Consider the following 19,123-nt stretch of genomic DNA (forward strand, 5'->3'; position numbering starts at 1 on the left):
TTGAAAAGACTGTTTGTGAAGCTGTTTCTTAACCAAACATGGTAACTGCTCTCTCTGTGTCAGCGGCAGTGCGACCGCAGATTTGAATGATCCGGTAAAACTTTGTCAAAGGTTTAATAGACACGGGAGAATCGTTGTCATTTAGAAATGAGATCATTTGGTTGTCTGAATCGAGATCGCAATCTTTTAACGATTAATCGTGCAGCTCTACTTGGGTTCCCTTCGGAGTTTCTAGAATAGTGGTTTTTGATTTATGAGTAAAATAAGGTCTGTGGTTAACATTTAGAATATTGCCTTTCATGCAGTGTGTAATGTAGCTGTATGTGAATGATCTTCAAAGTTGGAAAGCTGAAAGTGCACGATAAATAGTTATTGTCTCCCAAAAGAAAGAATCGACTCTGAACAGCCTAAACGAGTCATCAGTAATTGGAATCCCGCTTCAGTGACGGCTACACATCACAGGGTAACATTTGCATAATGCCCGCCTATGTTCTACGTTGGCTGGCCGCAAACAACTTGACCTGCCCTAAAACACTTTAGCTTGTTTGTGTGGTTAACATCATGTCGAGAAGACGCTGTGTCCTACACTGCCACCTACAGCTGGCTCCACTGAATTACAGCCTGTAAGTATGATAAAGTAATAGATGTTCGAAATACCGAACTATGGCAATGGGGCATATCGTTTCTGACACGCGCTTAGTAGACCGATCACAACAGACTAGGCCATCTGACCAATCAGAGCAGAGTAGGCTCACGGAAAGGAGGGATTTAGAGAGACTGAATCTTAGAACTGCTTCAAATGAATCGTTTGAGAACAGTTGGAAAATGAGGTGATATTAAATGCATGTTTTGAGAAAACTAAAGTTTTTTTTTTACCTTGCATACATGTAAACCTATTGTAGGAGATTATCAAAACAATATTAGGAACCTTGAAAATGGCATAATAGGGGCACTTTAATTCAGGAAAAATGATTTTAGAACCAAGGGTACTAAAAAAGTGGATGGACACTGTTGTAATAGATGTTCGAAATACCGAACTATGGCAATGGGGCATATCGTTTCTGACACGCGCTTAGTAGACCGATCACAACAGACTAGGCCATCTGACCAATCAGAGCAGAGTAGGCTCACGGAAAGGAGGGATTTAGAGAGACTGAATCTTAGAACTGCTTCAAACGAATCGTTTGAGAACAGTTGGAAAATGAGGTGATATTAAATGCATGTTTTGAGAAAACTAAAGTTTTTTTTTACCTTGCATACATGTAAACCTATTGTAGGAGATTATCAAAACAATATTAGGAACCTTGAAAATGGCATAATAGGGGCACTTTAATTCAGGAAAAATGATTTTAGAACCAAGGGTACTAAAAAAGTGGATGGACACTGTTGTTTAGTTATTATGGTACTTTTTTTTAGTTTAAAATTACTACATTACAGAATGTGTGGTAACAGGTCACAGATAGAATGTTCAACAGGAATTCACTCTTCTAAACAGTAACTTGCTAGTATAATTTCTTTTTTCTTTCTTTATTATGATCCCTTTACAGTATTTTTCTTAAACTGATCTTTGTTGTGGGACAAATTTATTCAAGTTTTCCAACTAATTTAGAATGAGCCAGCTAAATAGCAAAGTATTAGCTATTTTATAGGTGAACAATCCCTTTAAGTTAAGGCATTTAGCCGTTTCAAAATTCACATGTGAGGTACAACTGTACATAACTGACTCAAGTGGAACCACAGACCTAATTTTACTCACAAACCAAAAAAACTTCCATTCTAAAACCTACAATAAATTCCCAAGGGAGCCCATACTGAATTAGCCTCCTGAGTTAGTCTACAAATTGGCATCAAACTGTGGCTCATCACATAGGGTCTGTTAGTCAAAGTAAGAAAGACATCTTAATGACTCTCTTGAGTAATGCTGGAGGGTTGTTTCCTGCCTGCAGTGGTATGAATCACAGTAGTGTATATGTTTATTATATAAAAGTTCAATTAAGAGGGCAGCGTGTTTATTTGTATGCTTATTTCAGTGTTAAATATAGCTTGTGTGTATGCGTGCCTCCTTTGAAATGTTTTTTTTTGTCTGTGGTGTTATGCGCTTGTTCATGTTTTGAAAATGCATGTAGGCCTATTGTTTGGTCAGACTGAGATCCATTAGTTATCAGATAAAATTTCAAATGTCACAGAGATATTGTGGCAGTGTCCTGTCTGATGTCATTGTTGGCAGAGATTGGGAAAGTATTTATTTTTTTTCCATACTAGTCTTTTTTACAGTGCTGGCAGGTTGTCATTTTCTGAAAATTGTGGACGGATGTATGACTTTCTGGTAACATGAGGTCTAATGTCATCGTGTCTCTAGGGACGTACTGCTGGTCTGTTGATTAAACCACACTGCAGCTTCTGTATTATTTATCAGCCAAAGGGGAGACATCTAATGTCAGTGGATGATCTTATACAAGACCTGATGACTGACTGCTAGAGACTCTGCTGGATTTGTTAGCACGCCCACCTCCTGTGAGTTTAACTCAGTGTGATGTGGATCGACTTTGCATATGATCTCAATTGATTTTGTTTTTGTCATTGTACAAAGATAGCTTCATGCAGGCAGCTGAGGAACAATGCGTTCTTCTGGGAGTGAGAAATGAATCAGTGCACAACTGATAGCTGAGGGCATGTGCTAAATGTAACACAGATGGTGCTGAGATAATCAGCTACTACATTTACATAATAAATAATTCAAAATAAGTTGCAATTTCCTACATTCCTTTCTTGAAGTAGATGTATGTTCATTTAACCTCACTGTTATATGATTGTTAAGGCTGAAAAAAAACAACAACTGAAAACAAATGATTTAAATGACGTTCAGTTCTATTAGCGGTTATTGGCAGGTGAATGGAACACTAAAATACTCTAATTCTCGAAAGAATGACTCTTTTTGAGTCACTCTTCTATTAAATTGGTCTAAAAGTTAAAAAAAATCTTTAAAGTTAATCAAAAGTAATCTTTAGCAAATCTCAAAATTATTATCCATTTTTCATACTCTGTTTAATGTTGTAATGCCTTTTAAAATGATTTAAAAAAACATCAACTGTTTTTTTTTAATGCCTTTTAAAATGATTAAAAAAACATCAACTGTACATTTAATATTTAAAAATGTTTTTATAAAAATAGTTTTTATTAGTGTTTAATATTTCATTTATTGGACAAAATGTAATTTTAATCTTCGTATTTAATTTATCATTCAAACTACCCACCAACTACTTTTGTTTGTTTGTTTGCTTTTTTATTTATTTTTATTTATTTAAAAATGTTCTTGTATTATTTATCTGCTGGTGTATTAAGCGATGTAATCACAATCAGAGATTTTCCCCACAAGAGACATATTTGAGATGCACGCCAGTATCCGCTGTAAATGTCAGTTGGTCTCGACTGACCACTTGTGATCTGATTACCCAAAGTGAATGTAAACAGGGCCTACGAGAATAAAAAAACATCCAGCATCTTAGAAAACAGTGCGAGTTTCAATGTAGAGAACAACCAGAAACTGAACACATAATTTGTAGCTAAATAAGGAATTGATGCAGTTGCATTATCCAGCTGGTTTTGATATCTCATCTCATTTTAATTATTAATTTATTGTTTACTTTCTGCCTGTAAAATGTTTTGTTGTGCAGGTGTACCAACACAATGTAGTACCACTTAGTCTCTCTTAGTTGTATTTCTGTGTAAATATAGGTTGTGTTTGCTGCTGAGCTCTGCCGAGGGAACCAATGTCTCAGCTCGGTGCATCAACTAGCGTTCCACTTTTTTGGCCTGTAACTCAAAGTAAGCTCTTGTGACAGACCATGAAATGGAGTAAATTGACAAGTGCAGGATAGCTCCTCAAACACAAAGCTTCAGAACCCATCATGACTGTCCTCCTGACACAGCAGCTGTGGGAAATGCAGGACCAGGTAGAAGGAAACACCCGTCAGTTCATCAATGCTGCTGTCCTTTTCATGGCCACTGCACTATATGATTATGAAATCAGTGCAAGTTATGATTACATCATTTATAAAATTCATGCTTTCTTCATTAGCAAAGCTCTGATTGCTGAAACTGGAAGTTGCGTCATAGTAATCAAGAGACTGTAGCTTTATATAGGGTAACCTTGTGCAAATGTGTTCCACCACCCTAATAATGGCTTATTATTAGCTGCTCTGCTGTAGTAGGGCTTAAAATTAATGTCTAAAAATGGGGTAAATTACCCCCTTACATACCTCATATAAGCAGGGTTTTATTTACAATTATACATGTAAAATTGCATAACTATTTTGGTAAACTCAGGAAAAAAAGGTACAGAACTGTCACTCACACTTTATGTATTAACATGTACTTTTAAAGTATTAATGTGTACCTTCGAGGTATTAATATGTACCATTTAGAGGTAAATATGGTACAAAGATCTACTTTTTAGCTTTTGTACTTTAGGGTAATGCCCCAGTGACAGCTTTGTGACTTACTTATGAGATTGTATACAAAATACGTATTTCATGAGCATTTGCTTATCTCAATATTTACTTATTCAATAAAAACTACAGAGCTGTGAGCATAAAACTAAACATTTAAATATCATCTACTGAGACATATTCGGAGATATGGAGTTACAACTGATAATTATGTGCATTTTATGTAAGGAGTCTGCTTCTACTAAAGATAACTGATTTACAATCTAATTTCATATGATTTCATATACATTTCATATCAGGATTTCATATAGATATCAGCAACTGCACCAAATTTCAAATTTTTGCACATTTTGAATATAAACTACATATTCTGCTATATCATGCTCTATGAGCCATAAAAGCCTGATGTATCAAATATGATACTTGTTTTAAGGCTCAGTGAGCTGTATACTGTGCTGAGCTGTATATTAGCATATACTGTATATTTATATATATATATATAGACAGAGATATTATACAGTTAAGCATCATGTTTTCAAGTGGTCTGTCTCCTTCCCCTGATTCTGTCTCTGCTAACATTTAAGTTGTTGTTGGTCTTGGTAGAGAGTTGCCTCCAAAATTGACCTTTAAAAATTGAGTGCAAAGATATTTGATTCCACAGGTCTAGTCTCTGTAGTTATGTTGAAATTAGTTGGTTTAAATTTCACAGAATGCATTGAAAGTGGAGGCAGATATAATCCTGAGAAAGTAGACATCACTGCTAAATCAGTTATTGGCATAATCATAATATATAAAGAATCCATATGTATATAAATATTTAGTCAAGTTAACCATAACAAACAAAACCATAAGTGACTGATGCACTTGTACGTATTATGGATGGATGCATAGAGAGAGATGGAGATGAGAGATTGAACAGGTGTGGATTTTGTTTTAAGTAGGTCTCTTCAGCAGCTGCACTAGCTGTGCAAGTTTATTCAGTCCAAGAGAGTGGCATAGCAAGCCGAGACGTTTGCAGTGTAAATACAGAGTAAAATCTACTTTTTGTGTGTCAAATTGAAATATTCATTGCATGCCATTAGTTGATAAATGTCCATGACTGTAACTTTAGCACAGAACTGTAAACTGAGCAAATCATTATTTATATTAATCCATTTGTATATTTTTAACCAAAATGTTTATTTACATTTCATCCAGCAGTCCATCTTTAACAGAAGTCCAGCAATGAAATCTCTTGCTTTACTGAGAGAAATTCATGCCCTGTAGCAGTAACCATTAGGGCTGTGTATCACCAGCAAAGTCACGATACGATACGTATCACGATACAGAGGCCACGATACGATACGTATCACGATACATGACTGCACTGAATTTCACCTCAGCAGAATTTAGAAAAACAGCTGTTTATTAAACACTACTTACTATAGTGCCATTTCTAACTATTGGCAGAGCAAGCAGTTGACCTCTGCATTATCGGGGTGTTGGCGGAAGTTCGCTTTTGGAAGGAAGGCGCGCAACGTCGTTTCGCGTGGCGGGGTGTGACGACATTTTTTGTAACTTTCCGCGCAGCTCCGCTTCCGAAAATGCACGAGTTCAAAGCGACTCTAGCCGAACATGTATGGGCTTACATTTCTGCCACAATTCTGCGCGCGAAAGATCATATTTTGAGCGCACAAAAGTGCATTTTGCACGCGCGCGATCTGAGTTTGTGGTATCCACAGTGGAGAGAGCGCGTGTGCACATGGTTGCCAGGTTGACAAAGATAAGTAGCACATTTAGCAGATATTTCCGTATTGCGCAAGTGTAAAGCTCTGTTTTGGGGATTACGTTTCTTTATATCAGGCAACCCAGTTGTTTTCCTCTGCGGCCAGGTTAAACCTTGTTGTAGCCTATATATGTTCTATTCATTCTTTTTTAGAAACCTCGCACTTTTCTACTCAATTTTAAACGTAAAATTTTAAACAAATTAAGCGCGGTCCACTGCTGCACACGTGCCACAATATCGATACAGGGCCAGCTGTATCGATACTCGTATCGTCAAATCTCTGTGACGATACATCGTCGTATCGATATTTTGAACACAGCACTAGTAACCATACAAGGAGCTCTTCAGTGCTGATACTAAGAAACATGATCTGAAGCACCAGTTTCATGACATTAGAAGATCCTTTTGTGTAATTTCAATTAGGTCAAATGCGTTTTCTTCTATTTTCCTGTTGAACTGAAAAGCAGCTTGACTTTAGTATGGCATCAGGTTTAATAACTCCTGTCCCTGCTTGTGTTTGTCCAGCAGCTGGTTAGCATCAAGAGGAGATTCCTTGCTCTGTTTTTGTCCTCTTGTCACAGGCTGTCAATTAGAGACATGTTTACTTTTGCCTGCAGCTTATTCGCCCTTTTCTCACAGCATTCCCTGCCTTAGTGAAGAGAACGAAATGATGGCATCAATTACCTGATGGACTCTGACACAAATAGGGTGTAATCTGACGATAATTTATAGCAATGGTTTTCAACATGGTTTTGCTCAGATTTTACGTTGGACAATCAGTGGCGAGTTGACCTGCTGTAACACGTTGCCAGAGTTGTAATTGTTAACAGAAACGGCTTTAAAATAACACATTGAAATTGTATTAATATGAGTATCAGTCGTATTACCAAGTGTATAATGAATTTGCACCAAAATACCATGAAGTTTAATTGTGAGGTAACAGACATGGAACAATTAAAATGTTATGCTTTTAAGATCCTCTAAAAGCAGGAACTAATGAAAAATATATATTATATAAATAATATTACAGATATTAAAAATGTTATTTTGCCAAAAAGTTTTTGTTGTTATAGCATCGACCAGCAGCAACCTTGTCAACTCTGCTGTCCTGACGCTAGTGGTTGGAAATGTCCAGACCTCCAGCATGGGCTTGTAATCTTAACTACAAATCATTTCAGCCGTAATGTTAATGGAGAACACAAGCTCACTGAGCAATGCGAGAGATGCATTTGCAACACTAAACACCCACATCAGTGGCACGACTATGACTATGATGCTTTCAGGAAGTAAAAGCACCATGCCTTGTCTCAGTGTTTAGGACTAATGGACCAGCAACAGTTCATCAGGTTGTAGCCAGGGCCGTCCTTAGCTGATGCGGGGCCCGGTGCGAGGTAGGGAGCGGGGCCTCCCTCGGTCCATTCGCGATCGCGTTCCGGTGGGGGGGGATGGGTCCCCCTTGGTCCGTTTGCGATCGCGTTCCGGGGGTGGGGGGGGCCCGTTCGCATTTGCATTTTTAAGAAATTTCATATTTAAGATATGTGTTTATGCGTAATATTGGTCATCGGATGCTCATTTTGCACAAGTTGATATGATTATTTAGGGTCTTAATTAAAAGTCTATAACATACTTTGGTTAAAATTTCTCAATGTTAGTGTAAAAAACACCTTTTTAAACCTGTCAAAATCAGCTCTGTTTTTATCAAGCCATTATAGTCCATGTTGCTTTAAATGTTAATGAGCTCTGCTGGCCCCGCCCCTCTCTTCCGAGCTGCTCTCAGAGAGACTGTTTACTTTAGCTTGTAGAGAGACGGTTTACTTTTATTCATCGTGAAACTTGCTAATTAGCGCATTATTAGGAAAGGTGATTTGCAAAGATTCATAAAAAACCCTTATACTCACTTCTTCTGTAGATGAGGCTGGATCACGAATGATTCGAGCGAACATAGATGCATTTAGGCTGATCGGGAGTGGCGCATTCACTTCAAAGCAAAAGTAACGTTAATCCTCTGCGTCTTCAGCAGCTCAGATGTCGGGAGTAAATGACGATTGCTATATTCATTATTACATCCAACAATAAAGCACCTCAATCGCTTAATCGGAGAAAACCTGTCAAAATCAGCTCTGTTTTTATCAAGCCATAATTGTCCATGTTGCTTTAAATGTTAATGAGCTCTGCTGGCCCCGCCCCTCTCTTCGGAGCTGCTCTCAGAGAGACTGTTTACTTTAGCCGCATTCATCGTGAAACTTGCTAATTAGCGCGTTATTAGGAAAGGTGATTTGCGAAGATTCATAAAAAACCCTTATGCTCACTTCTTCTGTAGATGAGGCTGGATCACGAATGATTCGAGCGAACATAGATGCATTTAGGCTGATCGGGAGTGGCGCATTCACTTCAAAGCGAAATTAACGTTAATCGTCTGCGTCTTCAGCAGCTCAGATGTCGGGAGTAAATGACGACTGCTATATTCATTATTACATCCAACAACAAAACACCTCAATCGCTTAATCAGAGACATTCTTGTCTTCCCCTGCACCGGATTGACACAATGGCGGACTGATGACAGCTCACTCAGGGTGGGTCTAAGGTAAGACACCAGTCCAGTCTGTGCTGAAACACTACTGTCAATCAACTATCGTGGGAGGGGCCTGTACAGAACTACGTCATTCTGACAGGAATCTCAGAACAGCCTGGTTTGAGAAAGGGGATTTTAAAATAGGGATTTAAAAAAAAAACACTGGATGGATTTTTATAATTATAGGATGGATGTGTACACACACTTCCAACATACATTTATGTTCAAACAACTTGAAAAGTGAATTTTGCATCCGATGACCCCTTTAAAGAAATAACTTGAAGGTAGGTAGGTGTGTGTGTGTGAATTAGTAACATAACATGAAGAGAGAGCGAGAAAACTAAATCAATTGCAATCATTTACTTTTATGACTGTACAGTAGAGCTGAACGATTAATTGCATTTGCGATAATATCGCGATGAAAAAACTGGATTTTTCAATTGCAGAGGCTATGATTACACTCGGTCACGTGACAGGCGAGAGTAAAGAGGTGTGTTCGACTTGAAGATCGATCGGTGGAGACATCAAAGTATGGCGAGAGAAAGCATAAGGAGACGTGCGCTCTCTTATAGCTCTCGCCATACTTTGATGACACGCACTGATCGGTCTAAGCAGAGCTGCTTCAAGTCTAACACATCTAAGCAGTCTTCAGAGGAAGCATCAAGTTGGCACGCTACAGTGTTGCCAAGTCCGCGGGTTGGGGAACCCCTCCATAAAACGTGTATTTTACCCCCTGGAACGCGATTTTTACCGGTGGACCCCCCTCAAAACGCGATTGGGCTAGTATTAATATTGCAGGGGGGGTGCGGGCCATCAGCAGAAAAAGAAAAGAAATAAAACATTAAACAGCCAAAGGATGTAACTTAGAATGGGAGATGGATCGGTTTGTGAAAGGGAAGAGGAAAGCCATAGATGAAGTCGCACAGACCCAGGCAGGTGCTGGTCATTCAAAAGCTAAATGCAGAAAATATGACGAGGCATATCTTGCTCTCGGCTTCACTCATATGTCTATACCGGACGCTATAGTTGTCGCGTCGTGCCGCAACCGCTCTACACTGGACGCGACAAAGCGACCGTTGCAAATAATTTTAACTTTGTGTCAGTACGTCATAAATAGAACAAGGCATCAGTTTAATGTCGGGTTTTGTCGTGTCGCGTCGCGCCACATGTAGTGTAGACAGCGTCACTGATTATAATGGGTTCTACTGTATTTTGCCTGCTCGCGTCCGGTGTAGACACAGTGTTTAATGTCGTTGGTCAGGAGGACAGCCTGTGTGTGTCCTATGCCTTAGTGGACAGCATGAAACCCACAATAAATAAATAAATAGCCTAAATAACAGTGAGAATAATAATAATAACAGTTATTCTCTCTATGCTATATTTCAATGTTTCAAGTGATGCAGGTGTTTTTAGCCCCACACAGTTTCCCATCTGGGCTGTTTAACATTTCAACTCGGTGTTACAGTGCGACCAAAAAAGTTTGAGAACCACTGGTCTAAAGTTAACAGACAGTGTTTAAAAAGAGCAGTCCACATGTTTACATATGTTTATTACAGTGACTTTAAATGACCTAAAGTAGTGTGGTAAAGCAACAGATTTGTTTTTATATTTCTGCAATCTACTTTAGTTTTTGTGATTTGTCACTGTCTTTCATATTAATGTTTACACCAGGCTTATTTTTCAGTGCTTTATGTTGTCATAATTATTACATGCTTACAAGGTTGGAAGTTCAACCAATCAGTCAATATACTGTGATTGTAATTGATGTTTACACCAGGCTTATTTTTCAGTGCTTTATGTTGTCATAATTATTACATGCTTACAAGGTTGGAAGTTCAACAAATCAGTCAATGTACTGTGATTGTAGTTGTTAAATAAAAATGTCATTCATATCAATTCATGCATCACCTAATTTCATCATAACATATAGGCCTGACCTACAGAAAAGAACATGTGTTTAATCTATCTAATATTGTGTTGGTCATACTATACAATGATTTATAGCTTGTCTTTGTTGAATAATACAGAACATAAATAGCTTTAAAAAATAATTGCATATTAAATCGCAATATTGGTTAAAAAAAAAATCGCAATTAGATTTTCCAAAATCGTTCAGTCCTAAATGCCACTTGTTTTATTGTTTTAGACATATTTATAAGATGCAAGGGCTGTGGAAGATTATTTGACTCAGAATTACACAAGCAATTATATATAACACCACAGGGATAATTAATGCTAATGATGATTGCGTACTACTTTCATTCATTCAACTTGACTGGCAGTTCTAATATTATTTGTAATTTATTTATAACAAGAGTTCTCCAAGATTATTGATGAAGCTGTCTATGGCGTGAGTACAGTTATAAAATTCCTCTCAGATCATGCGCTACCACGATTATTTCCATTGACATATTCAGACTAGGGGTTGTATACATATTTAATATCCCCAACACACAGATGCTAAGGAGAAATGATTTTGTCCTTCAGCTGAATTTCTTTCATTCACTCACACAAGCTCACACTTGTCTGTTTTTCCCACAGTAGCAATGTGTTGCTGTTTAAAAAAATCTATTAATATTTTATTCCCCCTTATAAACTCCCAACCTAAGGCTGAAGTCTTCTTGAAGTGTCTGGATGCCTTTGTGGAAACATAGGCTTGGGATTTTTGTAATGAACAATGAAGTCTTTGCTTCTTCCTTCCATATGTCATTAGCTTCAAAATTCTTTACACAGTAGCCGCATTTTAAAATTTCATTACATGGAGCCTTCAACCCGACAAAACATGGCAATAAAACTCACACATGGCCGCGAGATCTTTAAATTGCGTCAAAGGTGTGATTTGACCACCAAAAGGGTAACAATGGGGTGAGACGTCAAGATGAACAGAGCCTCATCACAGAATATATACTTTCAATAATGAGGGAGGGTGCCAAATGCGCAATCTGTGGGGTTGCTAGGCAACTGCATCAGCATCACTCCAGCATCCTCGTGTCAAGAAACGCATTGGAACCATGCTTTTGCATGTCTTCACCTGGCTGATTTATGTGATTTGCAGCACATTGATTGAAGAATGCCCAATTGCCTGCCTCTTATGGCAAAGTCACCCACAGGCTGAATCGCTCAGTAAAGGAAGTAATGATTCACAGGCATCACCAGTTCAGCACAGTTGGCAGCATTAGTGTGATTATTGTTGTGGATTCAAAGTCTTCATTCGCAATGTATCACTCCAAGGTGACAGATGAGCATGTTTCACAATTCTGTTGCCCTTTGCCTGTAGTATGTAACGCTATCAGTTATTAGCAGCTCAGCGTTTAGAAGCAGTGCAGTGTCTTGCTGTGTGATCATTCGTTAGTAATCAGTAAGCAGAGGTGGAAAGTTACAAACTACATTTACTCGCGTTACTGTAATTGAGTAGTTTTTTTGTGTACTTCTACTTTTTAAAGTAATTTTTAAAATCTGTAATTTTACTTTTACTCAAGTATATTTTGTTTTAAGTATTGTACTTCGCTACATTTTAAAACACATTAATAAAAAAAAAATCGCACCCTGAAAACGACTGCAGTAAATAATGGGCAGGAGAGCAAACTGGCGCTAAAATCACAAGAAAGATGCAGACGGACAGACTAGGCGTTATGGCGCAGACCCAGCTGAAAACGAAACCCCGTCGTATTCTGCTGAAGTTGAACTCGAAGGAAATGAAGTGAACCCCTGGCCATATTTAAGCTGTATTATTCAGTGTAAGCTGTGTTTGCCTAGGGAGACCAAACTAGCAGCTTATAAAATCTCGACATCAACCCTTCGCAAGCATGTAGAGGATGGCCCAAGCGCCAGTCTGTCACTTTAAGACAATATATTGACACACATCGGATTTTCTCCCAACTGTTCTCCTCCACTTAAGACATAAACTGTGTTTAAGTAAATACTCTCCAAGCCGGCCATTTTGACATATTTTTGTGTGTATTTGATCGATTGGACATGCTCCCGAAGCTCAAAGTGTAATTTGTTAGTCCGTATTGGAGCACGCCGCGCGCACACATTTCAGCCTGAGGAACAGCGTCTCTCTTGTGCGGATTGTGCTTTCAACGTTTTATTATCAAACATGTCCCGCAATTTAGCAACAGTAAAGACGGCGTTTTACAACAATCACCGATTGAGCTGATTCTGACGTTAAGTTTGGGTTTTAGGGAGGAACGAATGCGCACTGCTGTGAAGGGAAAGAAGTTGCGCAAGACGAAACGCAGCTAGTTTTTAATAGCTTTACCTCATGTCTTCTTTTGTATAATCCTTAGAAGCCAAAATCAAAATAAAAAAAATCAAATGAGCTTAATAAAACAGCCACAGGCCTAAAGTGTAAGCAGATGTTTGAATGTTTAGTTCTCATGTGCGATTTGACATTATCAGTATTTTGCCAAAAACCAAAGAAAAGTCTAGTAGATTAGACTAGTGCGCGCGCATTTAGAGTGCATTCTTTCACTGCGTGATTCAGTCTGTTAAAATGCATTTAGAATGATCACAAAATTGAAGATATAGGGGCAGAAAATGTATATATTCAATATAATCAATATTAAACGAAGAATGCCGTTTTTTTCTCCAAAAATCAGCATGATTACATATAGATTTCTTTACAAATTTGCCTGGTAACAGCCCAAATGTCTTATTATTCTAAATAACTGATTCCTTTAATTAAAAACAACTAGTTTGAAAATTAGAGGCCTATCCCATTTTTGCCTCACTCCCACTGTTAAAATGTAACTAAGTAATTTTTACTCTGAGTACATTTTAAATGAGCTACTTTTTACTTTTACTTTTACTTAAGTACAAGTAAAAGTACCAGTCTAAAAATCTACTCAAGGTAAATTTCATATCTACTCAAGTAAAATTTCATTAATGTAATGGTACTTTTACTTGAGTAGAATATTTTCGTACTCTTTCCACCTCTGTCAGTAGGACATGATCAAACTGTGAACTGCTCACTAAAGTTGCTGCTGACGGCAGCAGAGCACACGAATAAAAGAGAATCTGTGCTCATTCATTTAGATTTACAGACCTAGCAGATTATACATTTATATACTTATAAATATGGCAGTGCAAAGCTACCACTCTTCTTACCAGGATTTAACACCAACCTTTACATCTCATTTGAAGTTTTTTTCTGTCCAGTTTTCCTGTGTATTATGATTAGCCAGATATCAATAATAATACTTTGTTGCTTGATAATTACGCAAAGATTGATGTTTTGACTAATTTTGGAACTATTTTTGTTGGTAGAGAAAAAAAATGCATGAATTATAAAAATATAAATAACAAATTGTTATAATATATTATATTTTTTTAAATGCAAGGGTGCACTTATCTGATCAAAATCTCAGGAAAAAAGTAATATTGTGAAATATTATTACAATTTAAAATATCTGTTGTCTGTAATATATTTTAAAATGTAATTTATTCCTGTGAAGGCAAAGCTGAATTTGTCGAATGTCGAAAACATTTGTGCAACTTAATATTTTTGTGGAAACCATTTTTTTCTGATCCATTAGATGAGAGTAATGTCTTGAACATCCATTGTTTGAAATATAATTTTTTTTGTAAGAAATGTCACATTTTGATCAAATTAATGCATCCTTGCTGAATAAAAATATGAATTTCTTAAAATAAAAATCTTCTAATGACCCTAAACTGTTAAACGCCAGTGTATATATCAATTATATATTTATACTTATTTACTGTGTGTATAAAGTTTTAAACAGACGGTCTTATGCAGACTGCTTAGACCGCTCTGATTCATCGATTTATTATACACAGCATTTAAATGACATTTTATACTTGTAAATTAGTAGTCTGTTTATCCATGAACTGTTGATTTTGGTTGGTTCACTTCGTCAGTCTTAGAGTGGCCAAAAATGATTGCAATGTGTTGCAGTGCTTGATTCATTCATTAATTTCATGCATTTTTGTATAATTTAATTAAAAATGTTTTGATTTAAAAATCTGCTTGTCTAATTACATCTTTATTAAAACTGAAATTAATACTACTTCACTTTTTTGTAGACTACTACATCTTGCCGTTTGAAGAGCTCATTGATGATGCTGTCCTTTTAAAGTCTGCCCTTCTTTTTTTGTTCTTGCAGCTTTCTGAACTTCTCCCGGCTCAGTAGTGCTGGAGCCTCAGACGTATTTCATCCTCTTCCTCATCGATTGTGACTCTGAACTTCTCTCTCCCTCTGCTGAGAGAGCACCTACCGTCTGTACTTCTGCTGTCCAATACACCAAAGCAGGTGACTTCAGCACAGACACTGAAAGACAGTCCTTTTATACTCACAGGTGCCCTGGACCTTTTTCGTTCACCTGAGAGATCATATTCCTGCAGGCCAAGCAGTAAACGCTATAGCACTGTCTACTTCTGACATTCAAATGTCCTTTTTCCAATAAGACTACACTTGTGTCCGAGGAACCAGCCTATTTGAAGACCTTGCATGTCACAATTCTGAGAAGTAATGTCCAAATAACAGGAAATTACAAAGACAAAAGAAATAAGGCCACAGTTGCTAGATATAAAGTCACAGTGGCTTGTGTCCACATGTCAGGGCGTTCAGATCCAAGTTCTCTCATAGAAGCTTGTCCCAGTTTGACTGGAAATGTGCAACTTAGGAGCTTGTCAAGACTGATTTTGTCTCATGTGATGTCTTTTGAGAACAAAATATAATTGGTTCCCTTGAGAAATCCGCTGCCTCACTAGGGGTTCACTGGTATGTCAGGACAGCCTGGTGCCCTTGAAGATTGTGCATAGTAAAGATCTTGTCTCATTAGAATAAGTAGAAGAATGAGAAGTCCATTCCCAATGCACAGGAGTGTGTGTGGCCACACAAAAACCGTACATGTGTGAACATGTAGTGACAAATCAGATCTGATCTTGCTCCCGCAACTCCTCTTCTCCTCTGTAGACTTTTGGAATGGCTGCTAAACCTCATCCACCTCTGATGAAGAAACACAGTCAGACCGATCTGGTGAGTCGTCTCAAGACACGCAAGATCCTGGGCGTCGGTGGAGAGGATGATGATGGAGAAGTGCATAGGTCGAAGGTCAGTCTTTGTATCTTGCATTATTATGTCCTTATTAATTTCCTGTCCCAAATTCCATGTGACTTGCATACCAACTTACACACACGTTAATGTTTTGCATTCAGTTCTTGCAGAGAAATGGATGTTCATATTGTCAGTGTGTGATATGAACTGTACAAAAACACACAATGCAGTCTTTTGCTCATCTGATGCTTCCTTGGTTGTTGCACTTTGATGCAGGCTCATTTAGACATTTAGCCTTTTTTAAATTTTTGTGTTCTTTTTAAATGTGGCCTTATTTTATTTTGGGTTCATTTTACCTGTTACTTTTTGAGTAGTATGTTGCCATTAGTCGGGTTTTACAAAATTCCTGTCCAAAAGTCCAAAATAATAATAATAATAATAATAATAATTCATTACATTTATATAGTGCTTTTCTAGGCACTCAAAGCGCTTTACATTGTCAGGGAGTATCTCCTCATCCACCACCAGTGTGCAGCATCCACCTGGATGATGCGATGGCAGCCATAGTGCGCCAGAACGCCCACCACACACCAGCTTATTGGTGGAGAGGAGACAGAGTGATGAAGCCAATCAGTAGATATGGGGATGGTTAGGAGGCCATGATGATCAGAGGCCAATGGGCAAATTTGGCCAGGATGCCGAGGTCACACCTCTACTCTTTTCGAAAGACATCCTGGGATTTTTAGTGACCACAGAGAGTCAGGACCTCGGTTTAACGTCTCATCCGAAGGACGGTGCTTGTTGACAGTATAGTGTCCCCGTCACTATACTGGGGCGTTAGGACCCACACAGACCACAGGGTGAGCACCCCCCTGCTGGCCTCACTAACACCTCTTCCAAAATGATCACTTGCCAAATGGCCTTGTTGAATAAATAAAATGTTACTTGCCAGTAGATGGTAAGATTATAATACATGGCTGTGTCAGATTGTAATAACAACCTGACTGTTGCTGATGTAAGTGATATGCAACATTTAAAGCAGACAGCAAGACAAACTGTCCACTAAAGATTTTGTGACCTGTAATTTTTGAAACGCATATCATATATATATACAAGGTGTGTACAAGGGCTGTCCAGAAACTATCCAGCCATGTAATATGAAAAATAGAGACATTTATTGAAGAAGATACAAGAAACATTGTATATAGAAACAATGACGCCTCAGTCCCCTTTAGTGGTGATTTTAGTTTTGGGAAAAGCCAGAAGTCACAGGGTGCCAAATTTGGGCTGTAGGGGGGCTGAGTCACCTGGGTGATTTGATGTTTCTCCAAAAAACTCTGCATGAGACGTGATGCATGGGTGGACACATTGTAGTGATGAGGCTGCCAATCAACAGTTACCCATAGCTGCAGCCATTTTTGCCGTATTGCATCTCTCATCTCATATTTTTCATAGTACATGGCTGGATAATTTCCAGATAGCCATATATATATATATATAGATGACAAATAAGAAACACCGTGGCAGGTGTCGATTTAAATGTAAAATGTCTTTTTTGGTGAGCTAGAAAATTGTTGATCTGTTTTGCAAGAGAGAGCGATGGATCCATTCACAACTAAAAATAAATGAAGGAAGCACTCCATTTTACTTTTTTAGTTGTTCTCAAGCTGCACACCCACAGGAAAGCGAGCATGACATTTTGAAACGGCTGTTGTTTTCTCCATGAGCAGGAGGGTTGAGTTTCCTGTATACAGAGTTGAAGGGTCTTGGTTTGTGTGGAGACATTAGGGTTACTCAGAGCTGTGGTAAGGGCCTTGTCCTGCGCTTCCCCTTTCAGCACCTCTGATTCAGCTCTGTGGTTATTTCACTGATATAGGGGCTTTTGTAGGATGTAACAAGACCATTTAGCTGTATTTTGGGTAAAAACACTGTGGCTATTCAGTATAATTTGTAATAATCATCTAACAAGCTCCCATTTACAGAGATTGCAATGTAAGATCATCTGATTTGCACAGTTTTAGATGGGTCCAGTATTGAAGACGGGACTTTTTTGCTTAAATTAAACTCCAGTCAAGCTAACCTTTTGAAAAATGTAGAAAACTACATTGAAGCTGGAATGTATTTTTGAATATAGCAGGTTGGCGGTATAATTTAAAGGGGTCATATGACGTTGCTAAAAAAGAACATTATTTGGTGTATTTGGTGTAATGAAATGTGTTTATGCGGTTTAAGGTTAAAAAAACACATTGTTTTCCACCTACTGTACATTATTGTTTCTCCTCTATGCCCCACCTTTCTGAAACGCGTCGATTTTTACAAAGCTCATCGGTCTGAAAAGCGAGGTGTGCTCTGATTGGCCAGCTATCCAGTACGTTGTGATTGGCCGAATTCCTCAAGCGTGTGACGGAAATGTTACGCCCTTACCATACTGTGATGCCGTGTCCCGGAGTGACGAGACAAAAACATTAAAACCCATTATAAACGAGGCATTTGTTGCATCCAGTGGGGACATAATTACGGATTATAATGACTTATACTGTCTTTTTACGCGTTGCGTTGCATCGCGCCGCGTAAACATAAAACCATGTCTGCATTTGTGATCGGAGAAACGACAAACAACAAGCGCTACTCTACACTGCTCAAAACTCGCGTTTGAATCATCAGTGGCAAATCCTTTAAATATGAAAACTTACTTACATGCTGCGAGTCAGCATTATTTGTCAGCATCATAGACTGTGGTCAGCATTGTAACGGTGGCGGCACCCAGGTAAACAGTTTTAGTGAAAAATAATTTTACCAACTTCAGCTCCTGAAACAACACATGCCTCTGCGCTGGTCCTGCAGCTCGGATAATGATCTCTTTGAAACCCTCCGGCGCTCGCTCAAGCATTACACAGTGCGTGAGTGTGCGCTCAGCTGAAACCGGTGCAACTTCCACTCTGGACACTCGCGAATTCTTCCTTTGTTCTTCACTCTCTACAAACCCGCCATGTTTTGATTCTATTCAACTATATATATAGCCACATCACTTCCTTCCCAAATTAGACTCCCGTTCCTATTCGCTGGCGGTCATGACAGTTGTTTTGGTTTCATTTTCCCAGTTACGCCTTTCCCGTTCCGCCACAGCATGCTCGCCGAAGGGGAAACAGGGGAACTGAATTCACCGGAACACCGGCATTGTAGGCTACTCTCCCAGGAAACAGTCCCCGTCCTCCGTAAAATGCGTTGCACACATCTGAATATTTGGTTTGAAGTTTGAACTGTTCTGGAACAGTGTTGTAAATACAACTTAACCACTGATTTCTAGTCATGTCCT

General features: G+C 38.4%; 1 protein-coding gene across 1 annotated transcript in view; it reads left to right on the forward strand.

Annotated features, from left to right (window-relative positions):
• LOC107715244 (tumor protein p53-inducible protein 11-like) overlaps positions 1-19,123 on the forward strand; it is a 77,418-nt gene that overhangs the window by 37,369 nt on the left and 20,926 nt on the right. Inside the window, exons 2-3 of the mRNA XM_016521325.1 lie at positions 14,914-15,060; positions 15,727-15,864. Coding sequence (XP_016376811.1) covers positions 15,736-15,864 — 129 coding nt within the window. The 5' untranslated portion in view covers positions 14,914-15,060; positions 15,727-15,735. The remainder of the gene's footprint in view (positions 1-14,913; positions 15,061-15,726; positions 15,865-19,123) is intronic.

The sequence above is a fragment of the Sinocyclocheilus rhinocerous genome, unplaced genomic scaffold (assembly GCF_001515625.1).
Source record: "Sinocyclocheilus rhinocerous isolate Xijiao unplaced genomic scaffold, SAMN03320098_v1.1 scaffold659, whole genome shotgun sequence".
Classification (NCBI taxonomy): domain Eukaryota; kingdom Metazoa; phylum Chordata; class Actinopteri; order Cypriniformes; family Cyprinidae; genus Sinocyclocheilus; species Sinocyclocheilus rhinocerous.